This window comes from Tachyglossus aculeatus, chromosome 27 (genome assembly GCF_015852505.1).
Source record: "Tachyglossus aculeatus isolate mTacAcu1 chromosome 27, mTacAcu1.pri, whole genome shotgun sequence".
NCBI classification, from domain to species: Eukaryota; Metazoa; Chordata; class Mammalia; order Monotremata; family Tachyglossidae; genus Tachyglossus; species Tachyglossus aculeatus.
Window position 1 is genome coordinate 820922 of NC_052092.1, and position 24286 is coordinate 845207.

General features: G+C 54.1%; 1 protein-coding gene across 2 annotated transcripts in view; it reads right to left on the minus strand.

Annotated features, from left to right (window-relative positions):
* The window catches only part of ABCA2 (ATP binding cassette subfamily A member 2), an 86585-nt gene that overhangs the window by 16893 nt on the left and 45406 nt on the right, over positions 1-24286 (minus strand). For both annotated transcript variants that reach the window (XM_038767713.1, XM_038767714.1), the window contains 16 exons: positions 24095-24197; positions 22027-22141; positions 21586-21776; positions 19701-19851; positions 18815-19019; positions 18492-18656; positions 18154-18334; positions 17626-17838; positions 14632-14828; positions 14305-14487; positions 9814-9998; positions 7543-7663; positions 7083-7352; positions 6066-6272; positions 5446-5548; positions 2459-2778 (listed from right to left, as the gene is read on the minus strand). In XM_038767713.1, the coding sequence (XP_038623641.1) occupies positions 2459-2778; positions 5446-5548; positions 6066-6272; positions 7083-7352; positions 7543-7663; positions 9814-9998; positions 14305-14487; positions 14632-14828; positions 17626-17838; positions 18154-18334; positions 18492-18656; positions 18815-19019; positions 19701-19851; positions 21586-21776; positions 22027-22141; positions 24095-24197 (2910 nt within the window). The remainder of the gene's footprint in view (positions 1-2458; positions 2779-5445; positions 5549-6065; positions 6273-7082; positions 7353-7542; positions 7664-9813; positions 9999-14304; positions 14488-14631; positions 14829-17625; positions 17839-18153; positions 18335-18491; positions 18657-18814; positions 19020-19700; positions 19852-21585; positions 21777-22026; positions 22142-24094; positions 24198-24286) is intronic.

Below are 24286 nucleotides of genomic sequence, written 5' to 3' on the forward strand. Positions count from 1 at the left end.
AGTCTTCCTCGGAGTGGCCCTTCTCCCACCTCGCCTCCCTCCCCCATCAAGGCCGCTTTAAACCGCGCCACCCCATTGCCCGTCCTGCCCCCGACCCCCGCTGTGTTCTCCGCCACGTTCTCTGTCATCTTCTCTATCCCGTTCTCCACTTCCCTCCCTGAGTCGTGCCCAGAGGCCAGTGCAGGCCTCGGAGGGGCCCCTCCCAGGCCAATCATCACGATGGTATTTGTTTAGCGCTTACTCTGTGCCAAGCACTGTACTAAGCGCTGGGGGAGATACAAGGTCAGCGGGTTGTCTCACGTGGGGCTCACAGTCTTCATCCCCATTTTACCGATGAGGTCACTGAGGCCCAGAGAAGTGAAGTGATTTGCCCAAAGCCACACAGCTGATAGGTGGCGGAGCCGGGATTCTGGTTCCCAAGCCCGGGCTCTTTCCACTGAGCCACGCTGCTTCTCTAATCCCTTTTATATGACTCAATTCCATGTCCGGATAATAATAATAATAATAATTATAGTACTTGTTAAGCGCTTACTATGTGCCAAGCACTGTTCTAAGCACTGGGGTGGATACAAGTTAATCAGGCTGTCCCACGTGGAGCTCACACTCAATCCCCAGGCCAACAATCCGAGCCCAGGGGAGTCTCTGATGGAAGACCGGGGCTCGGCTATTTCCCGTTCTCACGGCTCGGAGAGTCCGGGGGTCCACGAATGGAATCCGGGCCCAGAGACCAAAAATGGCTGGCCCGATTCTGATACATCAAAGCCACGGAACAAACTTAGACTTGGGTGACAGACGAGTTCGAAAAACAGTTCATTTTCCCTCAGAATATCGGTTCGGATTTTTTTTCTCCTCAGAAAAACAGCACAGAGCAGCGGAAAGAGCCTGGGCGTCAGAGGACCTGGGTTGCAGTCCCAGCTCTGCCACTTGCCTGCCATATGATCTTGGACAAGTCACTTCTCTACCTTGGACCTCAGTTTCCCCCTCTGTACCTGCTCTCCCTCCTTCTTAATCTGTAAGTCTCTTATGGATTTAAGACTGAGCGCCCCCGGGGATTGGGTCCGACCTAATTAATTTGTACCTTTTCCGGGGCTTGGAACAGAGTCTGACCCATAGTAAGCACTTAACAAGTACCATAAAACAAACATATGGGACAGGGGCCGTGTCTGAGCTTATCGTGTTGTATCAGGACTCGTTACCGGTTGGCCGGCTAGGGGAAGGGGCTTCTTGCCCACATCTCTCGAAAATGGGGATTCAATAGGTGGTCTCCTTCCCTCTCCGACTGCTGTGCTTCAGTCACCTCCTCAGCAAAATGGGAACTGCACGATTGTTCTCCATCCTCCCAGACTGCTGAGCCTCAGTTTCCTCCTCCGTAAAATGAAGACTAAATACCTGTCTTTGGTACAGCGCTGGGCATACAGCAAGCACTTAGCAAACACCACAGTTATCATTATTGTTATTATTCTATTCTCCATCTACACTCACTCCCTTGGAGAACTCATTTTTAGACTGCGAGCCCACTGTTGGGTAGGGACTGTCTCTATATGTTGCCAACCTGTACTTCCCAAGCGCTTAGTACAGTGCTCTGCACACAGTAAGCGCTCAATAAATATGATTGATGATGATGATTCGCTCCCATGGCTTCAACTATGCGGATGATTCCCCAATCTCTATCTCCATCCCTTAGCTCTTTCCTTCACCGCAGTCACACATCTTCTTGTGGATATATCCACGTGGATGTTCCAACACCTCAAATTTAACATTTCCAAAACAGAACTCCTCATCTTCTCGCTCAAACCCTGCCCTCCCCCCGACTTTCCCACTTAGTCCAGTGCTCGATTGTTCTCCATCCTCCCAGGCTGCTGAGCCTCATTCATTCATTCATTCAATGAATGAATACGATTGATGATAAATACGAGTCAATGAATGAATACGACTGATGATAAATAAATACGATTGATGATTCAATCGTATTTATTGAGCGCTTACTGTGTGCAGAGCACTGGACTAAGCGCTTGGGAAGTCCAAGCTGGCAACATATAGAGACGGTCCCTACCCAACGGTGGGCTCACAATCTCATAGTGAGCTCACAGCCTCAGTTTCCTCCTCCGTAAAATGAAGACTAAATACCCGTTCCTAAACCGTGAGCCCTAGTGGGACAGAGACCGTGTCCGATCCGACGATCCTGCACCCACGCCAGCGCACGCATCAACTACACTGGGCATGATGATGATGATGATGACCAGATGCTTCGTCCAGTGCTCTTTTAGACTGTGAGCCCACTGTTGGGTAGGGACCGTCTCTATATGTTGCCAACTTGGACTTCCCAAGCGCTTAGAACAGTGCTCTGCACATAGTAAGTGCTCAATAAATGCGATTGATGATGATGAGCAAGCGCTCAACAAATCCCGCTGACCGAACGGGCCGACTCCCAGCCCCGGGAAGCGGAGGCCCCGCTTACCTCGGAGCGCGGTGGGCCCCACGGTGGCGTTCCAGGCCCGCGGGAGATCCAGGCCCGGGGAGGCGGGGAAGTCGGAGGGGGCGGGGGAGGGCGGCGGCGGCACGAAGTTGGACAGGGGCAGCCCCTGGGTGAAGGAGTCCACGCACATGGCGTCGAAGTACTTGGCGGCCACCATCTTGGACTCGCTGCTGCTCAGGTTCAGGGTGGGCCCCAGGCTGGCGTTGGCGGCGGCCTTGAGCACGCACGTGGCTCCCACGCCCGAGGGCAGGCGGAAGGTGTTGACCAGTTGCTGCGGGCTGGCGTCGGGGGACGACTTGAGGCTGCGGGGGGGGAGGGCTTAGCAGCGGGAAATCCCATCCCGAGTCCCCTGTCCCCTCCGGGCCCTAGGTGCCACCCGCTCCCCCGTGCCCCGGGACCCTCCAATATAATAATAATAATAATGATGGTATTTGTCAAGCACTTACTATGTCCTCAAAAATCTCCAATGGCTTCCAATCAATCTGCGCATCAGGCAGAAACTCCTCCCCCTGGGCTTCAAGGCTCTCCATCACCCCGCCCCCTCCTACCTCACCTCCCTTCTGTCCTTCTCCATCGCAGCCCGCACCCTCCGCTCCTCCGCCGCTAATCTCCTCACCGTACCTCGCTCTCGCCCGTCCCGCCGTCGACCCCCGGCCCACGTCCTCCCCCGGGCCTGCAATGCCCCCAATCCCTCTGCCCATCCGCCAAGCTCGCTCTCTTCCTCCCTTCAAGGCCCTACTGAGAGCTCACCTCCTCCAGGAGGCCTTCCCAGACTGAGCCCCTTCCTTCCTCTCCCCCTCGTCCCCCTCTCCATCCCCCAATCTTACCTCCTTCCCTTCCCCACAGCACCTGTATATATGTATATATGTTTGTACAGATTTATTACTCTATTTATTTATTTATTTATTTTTCTTGTACATATCTACTCTATTTTATTTTGTTAGTATGTTTGGTTTTGTTCTCTGTCTCCCCCTTTTAGACTGTGAGCCCACTGTTGGGTAGGGACCGTCTCTATATGTTGCCAGTTTGTACTTCCCAAGCGCTTAGTACAGTGCTCTGCACATAGTAAGCGCTCAATAAATACGATTGATTGATTGATTGTCAAGCGCTTACTATGTGCAAAGCACCGTTCTAAGCGCTGGGGGGGTACAAGGTGATCAGGCTGTCCCACCCAGGCTCACAATCTTAATCCCCGTTTTACAGATGAGGGAACTGAAGCCCAGAGAAGTGAAGTGACAATAATAATAATGGCATTTATTAAGCACTTACAATGTGTGACGCACTGTTCTAAGCGCTGGGGAGGTTACAAGGTGATCAGGCTGTCCCATGGGGGGGCTCACAATCTTAATCCCCATTTTACAGATGGGGGAACTGAGGCTCAGAGAAGTGGACTTAATGATAATAATAATGGCATTTATTAAGCGCTTACTATGTGTGAAGCACTGTTCTAAGCGCTGGGGAGGTTACAAGGTGATCAGGTTGTCCCACGTGGGGCTCACAATCTTAATCCCCATTTTACAGATGAGGGAACTGAGGCACAGAGGAGTGAAGGGACTTGCCCAAAGTCACACAGCTGACAAGTGGCGGAGCCGGGATTCGAACCCATGACCTCTGACTCCCAAGCCCGGGCTCTTTCCACTGAGCCACGCTGCTTCTCTACTCCCACCCTCCCTCCAACCCCAGGACATCTCCTCCAAGAAACCTTCCCAGACCAAGCCCTTCTTTTCTCTTCTCTCCCTCCCTTCTGCATCACCTTGACTTGCTCCCTTTATTCAATCAATTAATCAATCAATCATATTTATTGAGCGCTTACTGTGTGCAGAGCACTGTACTAAGCGCTTGGGAAGTACAAGTTGGCAACATATAGAGACAGTCCCTACCCAACAGTGGGCTCACAGTCTAAAAACAGGGGTTTATTCATCCCCCTTCCAGCCCCACACAACTTTACATCCATATCTGTCATCTCATTTATTTCTGTTAATGTCTGTCTCCCCTTCTAGACCGTAAGCCCGTTGTGGGCAGGGACTGTCACCTGTCTACATGTTTTGTTTTGTTTCATTTTGTTGTCCGTCTCCCCCTTCTAGACCGCGAGCCCGTTGCTGGGCAGGGACCGTCTCCATACGTTGCCGACTTGCACTTCCCAAGCGCTTGCGAAGCAGCGTGGCTCAGTGGGAAAGAGCCCGGGCTTTGGAGTCAGAGGTCATGGGTTCAAATCCCGGCTCCGCCACTTGTCAGCTGGGTGACTTTGGGCAAACCACTTCACTTCTGCACTTAACAAATACCATCATCATTATTATTCTTATTATTCTCTGGGCCTCAGTTCCCTCATCTGTAAAATGGGGATGAAGACTGTGAGCCCCACGTGGGACAACCTGATCATCCCGTAACCTCCCCGGCGCTTAGAACAGTGCTTTGCACATAGTAAAGCACTTTGCACACAGAGAAGCAGTGTGGCTCGTTGGAAAGAGCCCGGGCTTTGGAGTCAGAGGTCATGGGTTCAAATCCCGGCTCCGCCAACTGTCAGCTGTGTGACTTTGGGCAAGTCACTTAACTTCTCTGGGCCTCAGTTACCTCATCTGTAAAATGGGGTTTAAGACTGTGAGCCCCAAGTGGGACAACCTGATCACCTTGTATCCTCCCCAGCGCTTAGAACAGTGCTTTGCACATAGTAAGCGCTTAAAAAATGCCGTCATTATTATTATTAGTAGTAAGCACTTCATACATGCCATTACTATCATTAGTAGTAGTACAGTGCTCTTCACACAGTAAGCACTTGATAAATACGAATGAATAAATGAATGAATGCCTGTTATATCGTTCTAATGTCCTCTTCCAAGTGCTCAGTATAGTGCTCTGCCCACAGTAAGCCCTCAATAAATCCAACTGACTGACTGACGGACGCCCGCCCGCCTGTCTACCAGGATAAGCCCCCAATTCCGGGCGGGGGGGATGCCCACATGGGCACTCACTGATATTCGCGGCGCTCCTCGTTGGCGAAGGGAATGAAGTTCCCCCGGGGCTGCGTGTAGTTGTGGTACTGAGAAGGGGTGAGCGTCAGCGGGGGCAAGTCACCTGTCGGGAAGAGGATGGGATCCGGCCGGGGGGGTCTGGGATTCCAGCCCCCGCGTACCCCAAGGTTCCCTCCCTCCTCCTCGCCCCCTCATTCCTCTCCACTACATCCAGCTGGCATCCTTCACTTCTCGGTCGCTGTCGTCTCTCGCTCACGTGGCCCTGGGAATGTCACTCTTTATTGTCGTACTGCACTCTCCCTTGCGCTCACTACAGTGGTTTGCCCAAATACGACCGAATGAATCACATCCGGCAGACCCCCGCTCTCTCCCTCTCCTCCAGGAAGCCTTCCCCGATTAATCCCTCTTCTCCCCCCCTTCTGCATCACCCACCAACTTCAGTCTGAATCCCCTAAGCGTTAAGGGAGTCATCCCGAACCCACAACTCTTTTGTACGGCCCCCTCCCACGCGCTCAGCCCAGCGCCCAGCGAGTGCCCGCAAAACCGCGGACGGCTAGGCTCCAGCTCTCCCCGTCCCTCTTCCCTCCACTCCGCCGGTCGCGCCCGAGGCCGGCCGATACCGATCTCGGGGACGGAGAGGGCCACGGTCATGGCGACGCAGACGAAGAAGGCGGGCAGCAGGATCTGGGAGAAGAGGGCCTTGGTGTTGCGGCGAGCGCAGTGGAAGCGCTTGAGGAGGAGTCCGTGGAACTGGCGTAGCCTCAGCCACGAGCCCTCCAGCTTGAAGCTGCCCCGCTCCGCCTGGATCGAATCCTCGGCCTCGGGCTCTGCAGTGGGGTGGGGGTGAGACAGCGCGCTGGCCGGGGGCACCCTCCGGCCCCGGGATGGGCATCCCCCCACCATGCCCTGAGGCTTCCTGGCAGAGGCCTGGGCCTCGGGGTGGGCCTGGCGTGAGGAGGGTCCCACAGCCAGACTCCCACCTGAGGAGTGACTTCAAGGTTCAGCCCCTGGGCTGGGAATCTCCTTAAGGGCAGGGATCACATCTTCCAGCTCCACGGCACCATCCCAAGTGCTCAGTGGAGAGCTGGGCACAAAGTAAGCGTTCGAAACTGATTTGGTGGGATGGCGGAGGCGAGCCAGAGGAGATCAACAAGGCTGGCAGTGGGTGATTGGGATGGGGTTGACCGCCGGCAGAGCGGTGGCCATTGGAGCGGGGTTGGGCGTCGGGGTGGGATTGGAACGGGTTGGCCACCGAGGCGCGGCGGGGGGTCGTTGGGGTGGGGTTGGCCATTGGATTTGGGCTGGTCCATGAGGCGCGGGGTGGGCGGATCATCGGGCTTGGGTTGGCCATCGAGATGAGGTTGACCACTGGCACGGGTTGGCCATTGCGTTGGAAGCTGTCGTGGAGTTGACCCCCCGGGTCTGGGTTGGCCATTGGGGTGGCTCCAGGAGTGGCGTTGGGTGCAAGGTTATCGGGGTCATCCATTCAATCGTATTTATCGAGCGCTTACTGTGCGCAGAGCCACTGCACTGAGCGCTTGGGAAGCACAAGGGTCAGCCTCTGGCAGCCTCTACCCCCTCGGGGCCGGCCCCTCTATCCACGGAGGCGTCCCCCCCCAGCCCCCGCGCCCACCCACCTTGCAGGCTGATGTTGTCCGGGTCCTGGGGGTTGTCGAACAGCGGGGCGTAGTCCCCGTAGAACTCGGAGAAGGCCCCACCTTCCTCGCCCCGCGCGGAGCCCACGGAGGAGGCGGCCGAGTGCAGGGAGGCCTGGGACTGTGCCAGCCTGGAGGAGTCCAGCAAGTTGCCACCCACCGCGGCGGGGGGCTCGGCCCCGCTCCCGCCCGCCGGTGGCTCCCTGCCGCTCGCCGCCTTGGAGAAGACGCCCTTCGGGGACTCTCTCATATCTGTCGGGGGAGAGATGAGCGAGGGAGGGATGACAGGAGAGAAGGGGGGCTTTCCAAGGCCTTCTGTCCAGGGCCTCGCTCCCTGCCCCGGGAAAGCGGCCCACAGGAAGGCTGGGACCCGACAGGCCGGCTTCCCGGGATTCCCCGGGATTCCCGGCCACCCCCCCGGCCCGCCCCGCGCCGCTCTGACCGGCATCGCTGTTCTCCAGGGACTGGTCCTCCTCGGAGACCTTGAGGAAAACTTCCTCCAGCGTGGTGTCCGTCAGCCCAAAGCTCGTCAGCTCCAGCTCCGCCAGGCTCTGCTCCAGGTGCTGGGCGAGGGCAGGGCCCGAATTCAAGGGCCGGGAGCAGGAGAGGGGAGAAGGGGCCGGGAGCGGGGACAATTACTCTCCCCTCCTTCGGAGCCTTATTATTAATAATAATAATAATAATTACGGTATTTGTTAAGTGCTTTCTGCGCCGTGGTGGGGTGGATACAAGCAGATCAGATTGGATACAGTCCCTGTCCCGCGCTGGGTTCACACTCTCAGTCCCCATTTTACAGATGAGGTAACTGAGGCAAAGGAGAATTTATTCCGTCGTATTTATTGAGCGCTTAGAGCGCCGGACTAAACGCTTGGATAGTACAATTCAGCAGCAATCCCTGCCCACAACGGGCTCACGGTCTAGAAGCGGGGGGAGTGAAGTGACTTGCTTAAGGTCACACAGCGGACAAGTGCCGGAGCGGGATTAGAACCCAGGCCCGTGCTCTATCCACTATACCATGCCGCTTACCGAAGGCCCACCTCCTCCGAGGGGTCTTCCGAGACTGAGCCTCACTTTTCCTTATCTCCCACTCCTTCCTGTGTCACTCTGACTTGCTCCCTATGCTCTGCCCCCCTTCCCGCCCAGCCCCACACCACTTACGTATGGATCTAGCCCACTGCTTGGTAGGGACCATCTCTATATGTTACCAATTTGTACTTCCCAAGCGCTTAGTACAGTGCTCTGCACACAGTAAGCGCTCAATAAATACGATTGATGATGATGATGATGATGATCTGTTATTTTATTTATTTGGATCGATGCCTGTCTCCCCGCCTCTAGGCCGTGAGCTCGTTGTGGGTAGGGAATGTTACCGTTTATTATTTAGAGAAGCAGGGTGGCTCAGTGGAAAGAGCCCGGGCTTTGGAGTCAGAGATCATGGGTTCAAATCCCGGCCCCGCCAATTGTCAGCTGTGTGACTTTGGGAAAGCCATTTAACTTCTCCGCGCCTCTGTGACCTCATCCGGGGATTAAGACAGTGAGCCCCGCGTGGGACAACCTGATCACCTTGTAACCTCCCCAGCGCTTAGAACAGTGCTTTGCACATAGTGAGCGCTTAATAAATGCCATTATTATTATTATTATTATTATTATTTTAGACTGTGAGCCCACTGTTGGGTAGGGACTGTCTCTATATGTTGCCAACTTGGACTTCCCAAGCGCTTAGTACAGTGCTCTGCACACAGTAAGCGCTCAATAAATATGATTGATTATTATTGTTGTACTGTACTATCCTAAGCGCTTAGTGCTGTGCTCTGCACTCAGTAAGCGCTTAATAAATGCCATCATCATTATTATTATTATTATTATTATTTTAGACTGTGAGCCCACTGTTGGGTAGGGACTGTCTCTATATGCTGCCAACTTGTACTTCCCAAGCGCTTAGTACAATGCTCTGCACACAGTAAGCGCTCAATAAATACGATTGATTATTATTGTACTGTACTATCCTAAGCACTTAGTACAGTGCTCTGCACTCAGTAAGCGCTTAATAAATGCCATCATCATTATTATTATTGTTGCACTGTACTATCCAAAGCGCTTAGTACAGTGCTCTGCACTCAGTAAGCGCTTAATAAATGCCATCATTACTATTATTATTGTACTGTACTATCTTAAGTGCTTAGTACAGTGCTCTGCACTCAGTAAGCGCTTAATAAATGCCATCATTACTATCATTATTGTACTGTACTATCTTAAGTGCTTAGTACAGTGCTCTGCCCTCAGTAAGTGCTTAATAAATGCCATCATCACTATTATTATTGTTGCACTGTACTATCCTAAGTGCTTAGTACAGTGCTCTGCACTCAGTAAGTGCTTAATAAATTCCATCATTACTATTATTATTGTACTGTACTATCTTAAGTGCTTAGTACAGTGCTCTGCACTCAGTAAGTGCTTAATAAATGCCATCATTATTATTATTGTTGTACTGTACTATCCAAAGCGCTTAGTACAGTGCTCTGCACTCAGTAAGCGCTTAATAAATACGACTGAATGAACGAAGGAGCGGGCGCAGCAGGGGTGGACGGGATGGTCTCCGTCCCGCTCCCGCCTTGAGGGCGGCTCCTCCCGCGCATCCCACCCGGCTCCCCGGGACAGGGTCCGGCCGAGCCCCCCGGGCCCCGGGCGGCCCCCGCGGGGCGTCTGCAGGTACCTGGAAGAGGCGCTCAAAGCAGCCCTTCTTGACGGCCTCGCCGGGCAGGATGTAGGAGAGCTCGGTGTTGGTGTCGGAGACCAGCAGGCCGGACGCCACGTGCTTCTTGATGAACTGGGTGACGCGAGGCTCGGAGCAGGGGCTGAGCGGGGGGTGCCAAGTGGGGCTGGGCACCTGCCCGGACTCTGGCGGGCACGGGAGACGACGGGGGGGGGACCCGGAGAGGGGGAGAGGAAGACGGGATTGGCCCGGGGGCACCGGGGAACCCCCCCCTCTGACTTCTTTTGGACCGCTGGGAGCACGTCTGATAATAATAATAACGGTGGTATTTCGGCTGGGTGACTTTGGACAAGTCACTTCCCTTCTCTGTGCCTCGGTTACCTCATCTGGAAAATGGGGATTAAGTCTGTGAGCCCCACACGGGACAACTTGATTACCGTGCATCTACCCCGGCGCTTAGAACAGCGCTTTGCACATAGTAAGTGCTTAATAAATGTCATTATTATTATTTGCTAAGTGCTTACGGTGTGCGGGGAACTGTACTAAGCCCTGGGGTGCCTCCTCCAGGAGGCTTCCCAGACTGAGCCCCTTCCTTCCTCTCCCCCCTCATCCCCCTCTCCATCCCCCCCATCTTACCTCCTTCCCTTCCCCACAACACCTGTATATATATATATATATATATATATATATATATGTTTGTACATATTTATTACTCTATTTACTTTACTTGTACATATCTATTCTATTTATTTTATTTTGTTAGTATGTTTGGTTTTGTTCTCTGCCTCCCCCTTTTAGCCTGTGAGCCCACTGTTGGGTAGGGACTGTCTCTATATGTTGCCGATTTGTACTTCCCAAGTGCTTAGTACAGTGCTCTGCACATAGTAAGTGCTCAATAAATACGATTGATGATGAAGATGATTTTACTTGTACAGATCTATTCTATTTATTTTATTTTGTTAGTATGTTTGGTTTTGTTCTCTGTCTCCCCCTTTTAGCCTGTGAGCCTGCTGTTGGGTAGGGACTGTCTCTACATGTTGCCAATTTGTACTTCCCAAGCGCTGAGTACAGTGCTCTGAACATAGTAAGCGCTCAATAAATACGATTGATGATGATGATGATGATTTTACTTGTACAGATCTATTCTATTTATTTTATTTTGTTAGTATGTTTGGTTTTGTTCTCTGCCTCCCCCTTTTTAGCCTGTGAGCCCACTGTTGGGTAGGGACTGTCCCTATATGTTGCCAATTTGTACTTCCCAAGCGCTTAGTACAGTGCTCTGCACATAGTAAGCGCTCAATAAATACGATTGATGATGATGATGACGATTTTACTTCTACAGATCTATTCTATTTATTTTATTTTGTTAGTATGTTTGGTTTTGTTCTCTGCCTCCCCCTTTTAGCCTGTGAGCCCACTGTTGGGTAGCGAATGTCTCTATATGTTGCCAATGTGTACTTCCCAAGCGCTTAGTCCAGTGCTCTGCACATAGTAAGCGCTCAATAAATACGATTGATGATGATGATGATGATTTTACTTGTACATATCTATTCCATTTATTTTATTTTGTTAGTATGTTTGGTTTTGTTCTCTGTCTCCCCCTTTTAGACTGTGAGCCCACTGTTGGGTAGGGACCGTCTCTATATGTTGCCAATTTGTACTTCCCAAGCGCTTAGTACAGTGCTCTGCACATAGTAAGTGCTCAATAAATACGATTGATGATGATGATGATGATTTTACTTGTACAGATCTATTCTATTTATTTTATTTTGTTAGTATGTTTGGTTTTGTTCTCTGTCTCCCCCTTTCAGACTGTGAGCCCACTGTTGGGTAGGGACTGTATCTATAAGTTGCCAACTTGTACTGCCCAAGGGCTTAGTACAGTGCTCTGCACACAGTAAGCGCTCAATAAATACGATTGATTGATTGATTGATTGATCCGAGCAAATCAGGTCGGACACAGTCCCAGTCTCACGTGGGGCTCACAGTCTCGATCTTCTAGACTGATCACCCACTGTTGGGTAGGGACCGTCTCTATAGGTTGCCAACTTGGACTTCCCAAGCGCTTAGTACAGTGCTCTGCACACAGTAAGCGCTCATTAATACGATTGATTGATTGATCCCCATTTTTCAGATGAGGTAACTGAGGCCCAGAGAAGTGAAGCGACTTGCCCAAGGTCACACAGCGGACAAGTGGCCAGGCTGGGATTAGAACCTTCTAGGCTGTGAGCCCACTGTTGGGTAGGGACCGTCTCTATATGTTGCCAACTTGTACTTCCCAAGCGCTTAGTACAGTGCTCTGCACACAGTAAGCGCTCAATAAATCCGATTGAATGACTGAACCCATGACCTTCTGACCCCAAGGTCCGTGCGCTATCCACTGAGCCGCGCTGCTTCTCTATCGACTACTTAGTTCATTCATTCAGCCGTACTTATTGAGCGCCGACTGCGTGCAGAGCACTGTACTAAGCGCTTGGGAAGGACAACTCGGCAACAGATAGGGACACTCCCCATCCGACGTCGGACTGTTTTATAGATGAGGGAACCGAGGCCCAGTAGACTGGGAGCTCCTTGTGAGCAGAGACGGTAGCTACTGTTGTATCGTCCTCTCTCAAGTGCTTAGCGCAGTGCTCTGCACAATAAGCACTCAAAAAATACCACTGATTGATGGATTGATGTTTGGTTTTGTTCTCTGTCTCCCCCTTTCAGACTGTGAGCCCACTGTTGGGTAGGGACTGTCTCTATATGTTGCCAACTTGTACTTCCCAAGCGCTTAGTACAGTGCTCTGCACATAGTAAGTGCTCAATAAATACGATTGATCATGATGATGATGATGATGATGACAGAGACCTGGGCCGAGCTCTGTCCTTGGAACCCAAGCATGTTGCGCTCAATAAATACGACTCATGATGATGTGACTTGTGATTCTTGCTGCCCGCGAGTAGCCGCACGGCTTAGCGGAAAGAGCCCAGGCCTGGGAAGTCAGGAGGACCTGAGTTCTAATCCCAGCTCGGCCGCTTGTCCGCCGGGTGACCCCGGGCAAGTCACTTCGCTTCTCCGTGCCTCAGTGACCTCATCTGTAAAATGGGGATGAAGACCGTGCGCCCCACGTGGGACAACCTGATTGCCTTGTGTCTCCCGCAGCGCTCAGTACAGTGCCCGGCACACAGTAAGCACTTTACAAACCATTAAAAAAAAGAGCCTGCGAGTCAGGGGTCCTGGGTTCTAATCCCTGCTCCGCCACTTGCCTGCCGAGTGACCGTAGACAAGTCACTTAACTTTCCTGGGCCTCAATTCCCTCATCTATAAAACAGGCCGCTGTTGGACGGGGATCGTCTCTATCTGTTGCTGAGTTGTACTTTCCAAGCGCTTAGTACAGCGCTCTGCACGCAGTAAGCGCTCAATAAATACGACTGACTGAATGAATGGGGATGAAAATACCATGAGCCCCGCACGGGGCTCTGTTTGTCCCGCGTCTACCTCAGCGGAGGAGGGCCAAACCAAATATCGGAGTTATTCATTTTCATCATCATCATCATCAATTGTATTTATTGAGCGCTTACTGTGTGCAGAGCATCATCATCATCATCATCAATCGTATTTATTGAGCGCTTACTATGTGCACAGCACTGTACTAAGCGCTTGGGAAGTACAAATTGGCAACATACAGAGACAGTCCCTACCCAACAGCGGGCTCACAGTCTAAAAGGGGGAGACAGAGAACAAAACCAAACATACTAACATAGTTGTACATATTTATTACTTTATTACTCTATTTATTTATTTATTTATTTTACTTGTACATTTCTATCCTACTTATTTTATTTTGTTGGTATGTTTGGTTCTGTTCTCTGTCTCCCCCTTTTAGACTGTGAGCCCACTGTTGGGTAGGGACTGTCTCTATGTGATGCCAATTTGTACTTCCCAAGCGCTTAGTACAGTGCTCTGCACATAGTAAGCGCTCAATAAATACGATTGATTGATTGATACTAACAAAATAAAATAAATAGGATAGATATGTACAAGTAAAATAAATAGAGTAATACTAGTAATAATAGAGCACTGTACTAAGCACTTGGGAAGTACAAATTGGCAAGGGAAGTACAAATTTTCAGGATGAGGCAAGGCCCTACCTCGCGCCCCATGGGGACGGGTGCCGCCCGGGGCCGCGCAACTTCCTGATCCGGAAGGGAACAGGGTTGGGAATTCCAGCCCAGTGTCCCGTTCACCTCCCAGGTCTCCCTGCCGCACCTAGGCCCAGGCTCGAATTCCGGGATGTAGGCTCGGTGTGGGCAGGGAATGCTCCGCACACAGTAAGCGTGGGTGGAGACTGTGAGCCCAACGTTGGGTAGGGACTGTCTCTATATTTTGCCGATTTGTACTTCCCAAGTGCTTAGTACAGTGCTCTGCTCAATAAATATGATTGATTGATCGATTAAGCGCTCAGTAAATACGACTGATGATGACGGCCTGGCCGCCGGGGAACTCACCGGGCGGGCTGCGGGAGTCGGCCTGCCTCTTGACCACGGTCAGCCGGTAGCCCTCGCCGTAGGTGCTCTTGAGGAAGAGGGGCGAGCCGCAGCACTTGAGCTTCCCGTGCGAGATGATGGCGATGCGGTCCCCGAGGAGGTCCGCCTCGTCCATGTGGTGGGTGGACAGCAAGATGGTGCGGCCTGCGGCGCGGGGCCTCCGTCAGCGCCGGGAAGCGCCCCGGATGCCGAGGCGACGCCACCCCATCGGGGCCCGGGCCCCGGGATCGCTCCTCGGGGAGAACCGGGCTCCCGCCCCGTCCCCGTCCCTCCTCCGGCCCCGCTCACCCGGCTTGTACTTGAGGATGAGGTCCCAGATGGCCCGGCGGGCGTAGGGGTCCACGCCGGCCGTGGGCTCGTCCAGGATGATGGCGCGCGAGCCGCCCACGAAGGCGATGGCCACCGACAGTTTCCGCTTCATGCCCCCGGACAGCGTCTGGACCAGGGAGTGCCGCTTGTTGGACAGCTCCAGATCTTCAATCATCCTGTAGACAGGGGATCGTGTCACCCGGGTCTTCACTTCAGCGCTCAGCATAGCGCTCGGCGCGCTTAATACACACCACCGACTGCGTCTGGCTCCCCGCTAGACTGTAAGCTCCTTCATTCGTCCGTTCAGTCGTACTTATGGAGGGCTCACTACGCACAGGGCACTGTACTAAGCGCTTGGGAGAGTACAATCAGACACACTCCCAGCCCACGGTCTTCAGGGCAGGATCGTGATTCCGAATTATACCGTCTTCTCCCCGGTGCTTAGCGCAGTGTGTTGAACCCAGGAAGCGCTCAAGACATACCACTGGCGGCGCCTGGCTCCCCGCTAGACTGTAAGCTCCTTCATTCGTCCGTTCAGTCGTACTTATGGAGCGCTCACTACGCACAGGGCACTGTACTAAGCGCTTGGGAGAGTACAAGCAGACACACTCCCAGCCCACGGTCTTGAGGGCAGGATCGTGATTCCGAATTACACCGTCTTCTCCCCGGTGCTTAGCGCAGTGTGTTGAACCCAGGAAGCGCTCAAGACATACCACCGGCGGCGCCTGGCTCCCTGCTAGACTGTCAGCTCCTTCATTCGTCCATTCAGTCGTACTTCTGGAGCGCTCACTATGCACAGGGCACTGTACTAAGCGCTTGGGAGAGTATAATCAGACACACTCCCAGCCCACGGTCTTGAGGGCAGGATGGTGATTCCGAATTATACCATCTTCTCCCCGGTGCTTAGTGCAGTGTGTTGAACCCAGGAAGCGCTCAAGACATACCACTGGCGGCGCCTGGCTCCCTGCTAGACTGTCAGCTCCTTCATTCGTCCGTTCAGTCGTACTTATGGAGCGCTTACTACGCACAGGGCACTGTACTAAGCGCTTGGGAGAGGACAACAACAAACAGACACACTCCCAGCCCAAGGTCTTGAGGGCAGGATCGTAATTCCGAATTATACCGTCTTCTCCCCGGTGCTTAGCGCAGTGTGTTGAACCCAGGAAGCGCTCAAGACATACCACTGGCGGCGCCTGGCTCCCCGCTAGACTGTAAGCTCCTTCATTCGTCCGTTCAGTCGTACTTATGGAGCGCTTACTACGCACAGGGCACTGTACTAAGCACTTGGGAGAGTACAATCCAACACCAAACAGACACACTCCCAGCCCACGGTCTTGAGGGCAGGATCGTGATTCCGAATTATACCGTCTTCTCCCCGGTGCTTAGCGCAGTGTGTTGAACCCAGGAAGCGCTCAAGACATAGCCAGGCGCTGCCAGTGGTCTCTGCTAGACTGTCAACTCCTCCAAGGCAGGAATCACGGCTCCTTATAAGCGCTCAATAAATACGATTGATTGATTGATTGATTGGAATCCACTCCCCACGCTTAGTACAGCGCTCAGCACCAAGCGCTCAATAGGTACCATCGATTCAGTGATCGGTCGTGTCTGTCTCCTCCCCTAGACTGGAAACCCCTTGGGGTAGGGAGGCGTGTCCTCAGGGGTCCTCTCCCCAACGCTTAGCACAGCATTCAGCACCCAGAAAGGGCCCATAAATGCCCCGATCATGGGCAGGGAATGTGTCTGCTTATTCTGCTGTACTGTAATAATAATAATAATAATAATAATAATAATAATAATAATGATGATGGTATTTGTTAAGCACTCACTATATGTCAAGCACTGTTCTAAGCGCTGGGGGAGATACCCGGTAATCAGGTTGTCTCACATGAGGTTCGCAGTTTTAATCTGTGAGCTGTGACTCTGGGCAAGTCACTTCACTCCTCTGTGCCTCAGTTACCTCATCTGTAAAATGGGGATTAAGACTGTGAGCCCCCCCGTGGGACAACCTGATCACCTTGTAATTTCCCCAGCGCTTAGAACAGCACATAGTAAGCGCTTAATAAATGCCGTTAAAAAAAAAAATCTCATTTTACTGATGAGGTAACTGAGGCACAGAGGAGTTAAATGAGTTGCCCAAAGTCACACAGCTGACAAGTGGCAGAGCTGGGATTAGAACCCATGGCCTCTGACTGTGCTCTTCCCACTGAGCGACGCTGCCCCACACATAGTAATAATTATAATTATGGTATTTGTTAAGCTCCTACTATGTGCCAAGCACTGTTCTAAGCGCCAGGGTAGATACATGTGTGACTTTGGGCAAGTCACTTCACTTCTCTGGGCCTCAGTTCCCTCATCTGTAAAATGGGGATTAAGATTGTGAGCCCCACGTGGGACAACCTGATCACCTTGTACCCCTCCCAGGGCTTAGAACAGTGCTTTGCACGTAGTAAGCGCTTAACAAATACCATCACCATTATTATTATTATTACAAGGTCATCAGGTTGTCCCAAGTGGGGCTCACAGTCTTTATCCGCATTTGACAGATGAGGGAACTGAGGCCCAGAGAAGTGAGGTGACTTGCCTAAGGTCATCATCATCATCATCAATCGTATTTATTGAGCGCTTACTATGTGCAGAGCACTGTACTAAGCGCTTGGGAAGTACAAATTGGCAACATATAGAGACAGTCCCTACCCAACAGTGGGCTCACAGTCTAAAAGGTTGCACAGCCACGTCCTCTGACTCCCAAGCCCGGGCTCACTGAGTCACGCTGCTTCTCCGTACTCTCCCCGGCTCTTAGTACAGTGCCCAGCACATAGTAAGTGCTCCGTAAGGACCGCTGCTTAATTAATCGATCGCTTGATTGAGTCAGGCCTTGGCAGCTTTCTCCTTCCCTCCCTCCCAGGGTGGGTCACGCCTCGGGCCCCTTCCCCTGCTCCCCAGGTGAGCCCCCCGCCCCGAGACGGGCCCTACTTCTCCATCTCCTTGCGGATCTCGTCCTGCGCCATGCTCTTGAGGCGGGAGTAGAACCAGAGATGCTCCTCCACCGTCAGATGGTCGAACAGCACGTTGTGCTGCGGACACATGCCCAGGTTCTTGCGAATCTCGTCCATCTCGGTGCGGATGTCCCGGCCGTAGATGGTGGCCGAGCCGGACGTCGGGGGGAACAGGCCCGTCAGGATGGACCTGCAGAGGCGGGGCGGGGGGCAGGGTGGCGGCACCCACGGGGATGGGCGAGGGGCTGGGGTGTCACAGCTTCGGGCAGGGGCCTTGTCGGGGGACTATGGAAGGCGGGATCGTGCCCACCGGCCGTGGGCGGTGCCAGTCCCGCCCGAAAGGGGACCGCTTTGGCGATGCCGCCGCTCTCTCGGGCCTTCCCTCTCGCCACCCTCGCCCGAGGCCCGTGGGAGTGGGCGGCCCCAGCTCCTTTCTCCGGCGCGGTGGGACGCCCGGCCGGCCGGTTGTCGAGGGGCGGGCAGCTGAGACGCGCCGGGGACTCACATGGTGGTGGTTTTGCCGGCCCCGTTGTGGCCCAAGAAGGACACCACCTGGTTTTCGTAGAGGTTGAGGCTCAGCTTGTTGAGGGCCATCTTCTTGTCCGTCTTGTAGATCTTGGTGAGCTTGTCCACGCACACCACGAGCGGCAGGTGGCCGGGCTCCTCCTCCATGCCCCGCGACTCCTCTGCAGCCAGAGCCCCCGGGGAGGCCAGGGTCAGGCCAAGGGGAGGCCGGGGAGGGAAGCGGGAGGTGCGGTGCGGCGACACGGCGGGTGGAGATGACGGGAGTTGGGGCGAGGGGAGGCCGGAGGACCGCGAGGCCCGGGCGGAGGCCGGCCTTACCCAGTCTCCTGTTCTCCAGGGCGCAGGCCTGGTCCTCCTCCATGACGCTGAGGCGGGGAGCCGGGGCCCAGGGCCAGCTCCACTCCCAGGCCTCCGTGCGCCCGCTGCCCAGCCAGTACGACTTCTGCAGGGGGAAGTACCAGGGCCGGGGCAGCCCGTACATCCCTGGGGGACGGGGAGAGGTCAGGAAAAGGGCTGGGGGTTCCCATCCCTCGGCGGGAACCGCTCCGCGCTTGGCCCAGAGATCCCAGTTAGCGGGCTCGTCCACCCCCGCCGAAGGGGGCCCTCCCGCCGTCCCGCCCCGCTCAGTCCCCCCGGACTACCTGGGTGCACGGCCTCGATGTACCAGGCGAGCCCCCCGTACACGGCCGCGTCCACCGTCAGCATCATCATGGACAGCAGCAGGTTGAAGTCGTCGCCTTCCACCGGCGACTGGCTCAGGGTGTGCCACTGGATGCCCACGCCCGCCACCTCGTAGAGCGCGAAGTACTTGGAGCCCAGGCCGAAGGCCGTGGTGGACATCAGGGACTGCCCGGGGGCGGGGGGGGAGGACGGGTCAGAGTCAGGGAGATCTCGGGGGGGGGGGGGTCCCAATACGTCTCTCCTCCGCCAACTCTCCCATCCGTAATCTAATCCAGTTTAATATCTGTCAGTCGATCGTTCGATAGCGTTTACTGAGCAATCACTGTGAGCGGGTCTCTGTACCGAGCGCTCGGGAGAGTACAGTAATAATAATGATGACGATAGTATTTGTTGAGCACTTATGGGGTGCCAAGCACTGTTCCAAGCGCTGAGCACTGGCAGAGTATTGTACTCGAAGAAGCGGCATGGCCACCGCCCCGCTCTGGAAATACTTCTGCAGCAGCGGGGCTCAGTGGAAAGAGCCCGGGCTTGGGCGGCAGAGGTAACGGGTTCTAATCCCCGCTCCGCCGCTCGTCGGCTGTGTGACCTTAGGCAGGTCGCTTAACTTCTCCGGGCCTCGGTCCCCTCATCTGTCAAACGGGGATGAAGACTGGGAGCGCCCCGTGGGATAACCTGATGACCTCGTATCTCCCCCAGCGCTCAGAACGGCGCTTGGCACATAGGAAGCGCTTCACAAATGCCAACATTATTATTATTATTCATTCTCCTGTCCAGATTGGTCTTCCCCTCAGGACCCGGGGGCGACCCGGCCACGACCAAATCCGGCCCCCACGGCCGGACACTCACCGCGATGCACTTCTCAAAGGCGGTGATCTTGTCGTGTGCCACCTCCTCACGTATGGCCACGTACATGTAGGGCACGTAGCTCAGGAAGTAGATGATGCCGCCGCACGCCGATGCCAGTTTCGCCTTCGAGTACAGCACCGACACCAGGAAGCTGGATCGGATGGGCAGCGGGGAGGGCGTCGGATACGGGCGGCCCCAAGGTGACCCACCCGGACGCTCGAACCCATAGCCTTGGCCCGCTCCTACACTCCTCCCTCCCTCTCAACCGCTCGCTCTAACTCTGTCACGCTCTCCCTCTTTTTTTTTTTAATGGCATTTATTAAGCGCTTACTATGTGCCAAGCACTGTTCTAAGCGCTGGGGAGGTTACAAGGTGATCAGGTTGTCCCACGCGGGCTCACGGTCCTAATCCCCATTTTACAGATGAGGGAACGGAGGCACAGAGAAGTGAAGTGACTTGCCCATAGTCATAAGCTGACAGTTGGCAGAGCCGGGATTTGAACCCATAATTATAATAATAATGGCATTTATTAAGCGCTTACTATGTGCCAAGCACTGTTCTAAGCTCTGGGGAGGTTACAAGGTGATCAGGTTGTCCCACGCGGGCTCACGGTCCTAATCCCCATTTTACAGATGAGGGAACGGAGGCACAGAGAAGTGAAGTGACTGGCCCAAAGTCACAACCTGACAGTTGGCAGAGCTGGGATTTGAACCCATAATTATAATAATAATGGCATTTATTAAGCGCTTACTATGTGCCAAGCACTGTTCTAAGCGCTGGGGAGGTTATAAGGTGATCAGGTTGTCCCACGCGGGCTCACGGTCCTAATCCTCATTTTACAGATGAGGGAACTGAGGCACAGAGAAGTGAAGTGACTTGCCCAAAGTCACAACCTGACAGTTGGCAGAGCCGGGATTTGAACCCATAATTATAATAATAATGGCATTTATTAAGCGCTTACTATGTGCCAAGCACTGTTCTAAGCGCTGGGGAGGTTACAAGGTGATCAGGTTGTCCCACGTGGGCTCACGGTCCTAATCCCCATTTTACAGATGAGGGAACGGAGGCACAGAGAAGTGAAGTGACTTGCCCAAAGTCACAAGCTGACAGTTGGCAGGGCCGGGATTTGAATCCATAATTATAATAATAATGGCATTTATTAAGCGCTTACTATGTGCCAAGCACTGTTCTAAGCGCTGGGGAGGTTACAAGCTGATCAGGTTGTCTGACGGGGAGCTCACGGTCCTAATCCCCATTTTACAGATGAGGGAACTGAGGCACAGAGAAGTGAAGTGACTTGCCCAAAGTCACAACCTGACAGTTGGCAGGGCCGGGATTTGAACCCATAATAATAATAATAATAATGGCATTTATTAAGCACTTACTATGTGCAAAGCACTGTTCTAAGCGCTGGGGAGCTTACAGGGTGATCAGGTTGTCCCACGGGGAGCTCACGGTCTTAATCCCCATTTTACAGATGAGGGAACTGAGGCACAGAGAAGTGAAGTGACTTGCCCAAATTGGCGGAGCCGGGATTTGAACCCGTGACCTCTCTTTCCACCGAGCCACGCTGCTTCCCTCGTGCTTAGGACGGTGCTCGGCCCACAGCGTGCGCTCAAGCGATAGTACCGTCGGGCCCCCAGCCCTGCGGGGTTTTCTTCGGCAAACTTTCCCCCATCCGCCCCCTCCTTTCCATCCTGACCGGGACAAGTCCCCCGTCCCACACGGGGCTCACGCTTTCCACCCCCATTTTCCACGCGAGGGAACAGAGAGGTGAAGCGACTTGCTCGGGGCGACGCGGCAGACACGAGGCCGACGAGGGATTAGAGCCCAGGTGGCCGGGCTCGACGTCCATCGCCACGCGGCCCCCGGAAGCCCCCCTCACCAGAAGAGGATGGTGGCCACGGCGTAGACGGCCAGGAAGAGCCAGATGACGAGCACGTCGCTGTGGGCGAGCACCTTGCCGTACTTGAGGATGGCGGTGAGCGCCGTCACGGAGATGGACAGCTGCACGAAGCCCGTGATGAACCAGGCCACCCAGTGCACCGCGTTGTTCAGCCCCATCGTCTTCATCACCTGCGGGGGACGTCGCGGGTGAGGGGCCGCGCCGAGCAGGACGTGGTGACGGTGCGGGGGGCGGTTTGCGGGGAGGGACCACAGTGTCTCACCCACGGATGGCTGGATTGCAGGGGAGAGGCAGCTTGGGGGGGCAGCCATGGTGGTCTCAGGGGAGGGGAACCGGGAAAGGAGCCCCCCTCCAACCCCGTTGGGGCGTCTATCTCCGGGGACAGGGGTTGGGGGTCACGGGGGGCGGCCCGCCCACCACCTCTTTGAGCCGGTGCTCCTTCTCGGCCACGATATGCTGGATCATCATGGCCACCGAGTAGACCCAGGAGATGACCATGCAGAGGGGCATCATGTGCTCGATGACGAACAGGAAGCTGGGAGTGGGGACGGGTCGGCGTCAGGGCCGGGGCTGTGAGAGACCCCCCTCTCCCGCCCCCATCATCCGAGCCAGCGCCCACCCGCGCCTTCGCCGCTCTCCCTCCCGCTTCGCCCCAGACTCCGGCAGGGGGTTGCTGCTCAGCACACTCAGCTGTGACCACCCCTGGGGTCTCATCATCATCATCATCATCATCATCAATCGTATTTATTGAGCGCTTACTGTGTGCAGAGCACTGTACGAAGCGCTTGGGAAGTACAAGTTGGTAAATATAGAGACAGCCCCTACCCAGCAGTGGGCTCACAGTCTAAAAGGGGGAGACAGAGAACAAAACCAAATGTACTAACAAAACAAATAAATAGAATAGATATGTACAAGTAAAATACATAAATAGAGTAATAAATATGTACAAACATATATACAGGTGCTGTGGGGAAGGGAAGGAGGTGAGATGAGGGGATGGAGAGGGGGACGAGGGGGAGAGGAAGGAAAGGGCTCAGTCTGGGAAGGCCTCCTGGAGGAGGTGAGCTCTCAGTAGGGCCTTGAAGGGTCTCCCCCCCACGCCCCCGGAGTCCTGCCCAAACAATAACGGCGATGGTATTTGTTAAGCGCTTACTGGGTGCCAGGCACCGTACTAAGCGCTGGGTGGATACGAGCAAATCGGGTTGGACACGGGCCCTGTCCCACGTGGGGCTTGCGGTCTCAACCCCCATTTTACAGATGAGGTAACCAAGGCCCAGAGAAGAGAGGTGACTTGCCCGTGGTCACAGAGCAGACTCTATTTATTTTACTTGTACATATCTATTCTATTTTTTTTATTTTGTTAATACGTTTGGTTTTGTTCTCTGTCTCCCCCTTCTAGACTGCGAGCCCACTGTTGGGTAGGGACTGTCTCTATATGTTGCCAACTTGTACTTCCCAAGCGCTTAGTACAGTGCTGTGCACACAGTAAGTGCTCAATAAATACGATTGATCGATTGATTGATTGATTGGCATTTGTTAAGCGCTTACTGGGTGCCAGGTACCGTACTAAGCGCTGGGTGGATACAAGCAAATAGGGTTGGAAACGGGCCCTGTCCCACGTGGGGCTCGCGGTCTCAACCCCCATTTTACAGATGAGGTAACCGAGGCCCAGAGAAGCAAGGTGACTTGCCCGCGGTCACAGAGCAGACACTATTTATTTTACTTGTACATATCTATTCTATTTTTTTTATTTTGTTAATACGCTTGGTTTTGTTCTCTGTCTCCCCCTTCTAGACTGTGAGCCCACTGTTGGGTAGGGACTGTCTCTATATGTTGCCAACTTGTACTTTCCAAGCGCTTAGTACAGTGCTCTGCACACAGTAAGCGCTCAATAAATACGATTGATTGATTGATTGATTGGTATTTGTTAAGCGCTTACTGGGTACCAGGCACCGTACTAAGCGCTGGGTGGATACGAGCAAATCGGGTTGGACACGGGCCCTGTCCCACGTGGGGCTCGCGGTCTCAACCCCCATTTTACAGACGAGGTAACCGAGGCCCAGAGAAGCAAGGTGACTTGCCTGTGGTCACAAAGCAGACTCTATTTATTTATTTTACTTGTACATATATATTCTATTTTTTAAATATGTTTGGTTTTGTTCTCTGTCTCCCCCTTCTAGACTGTGGGCCCACTGTTGGGTAGGGACCATCTCTATATGTTGCCAACTTGGACTTCCCAAGCGCTTAGTACAGTGCTCCGCACACAGTGAGCGCTCAATAAATACGATCGATTGATTGATTGAAGTGGCGGAGCCGGGATTAGAACCCCCGACCTTCCGACAGCCGGGCTCTAACCACCATGCCACGCTGCTTCTCGAATGCCCAAATGGCGCCCTTCCCGCTCTGTCGGGCTCTCCTGGTGCCGGAGGGCATTTCCGCCGCCCCGTCCCCGGCTGGCGTCTCCCCAGCCCCTCCTCGGGACCCTCACTCATCGCGGGTGTAGCAGGGATACGGGAACATCTGCACGTAGTTTCCCGGCTCCACCACGTCGCGTCCGACGAAGGTGTTGATGATGGCGCGCTCCATCATGTCTGAGGCGGGAGCGGAGGGGCCGGTCAAAGGCCGTGGCGGTCGCCCCCCGGCCCCCCGGCCCCCCGGCCCCCCGCCGCCCCGCCCGCCT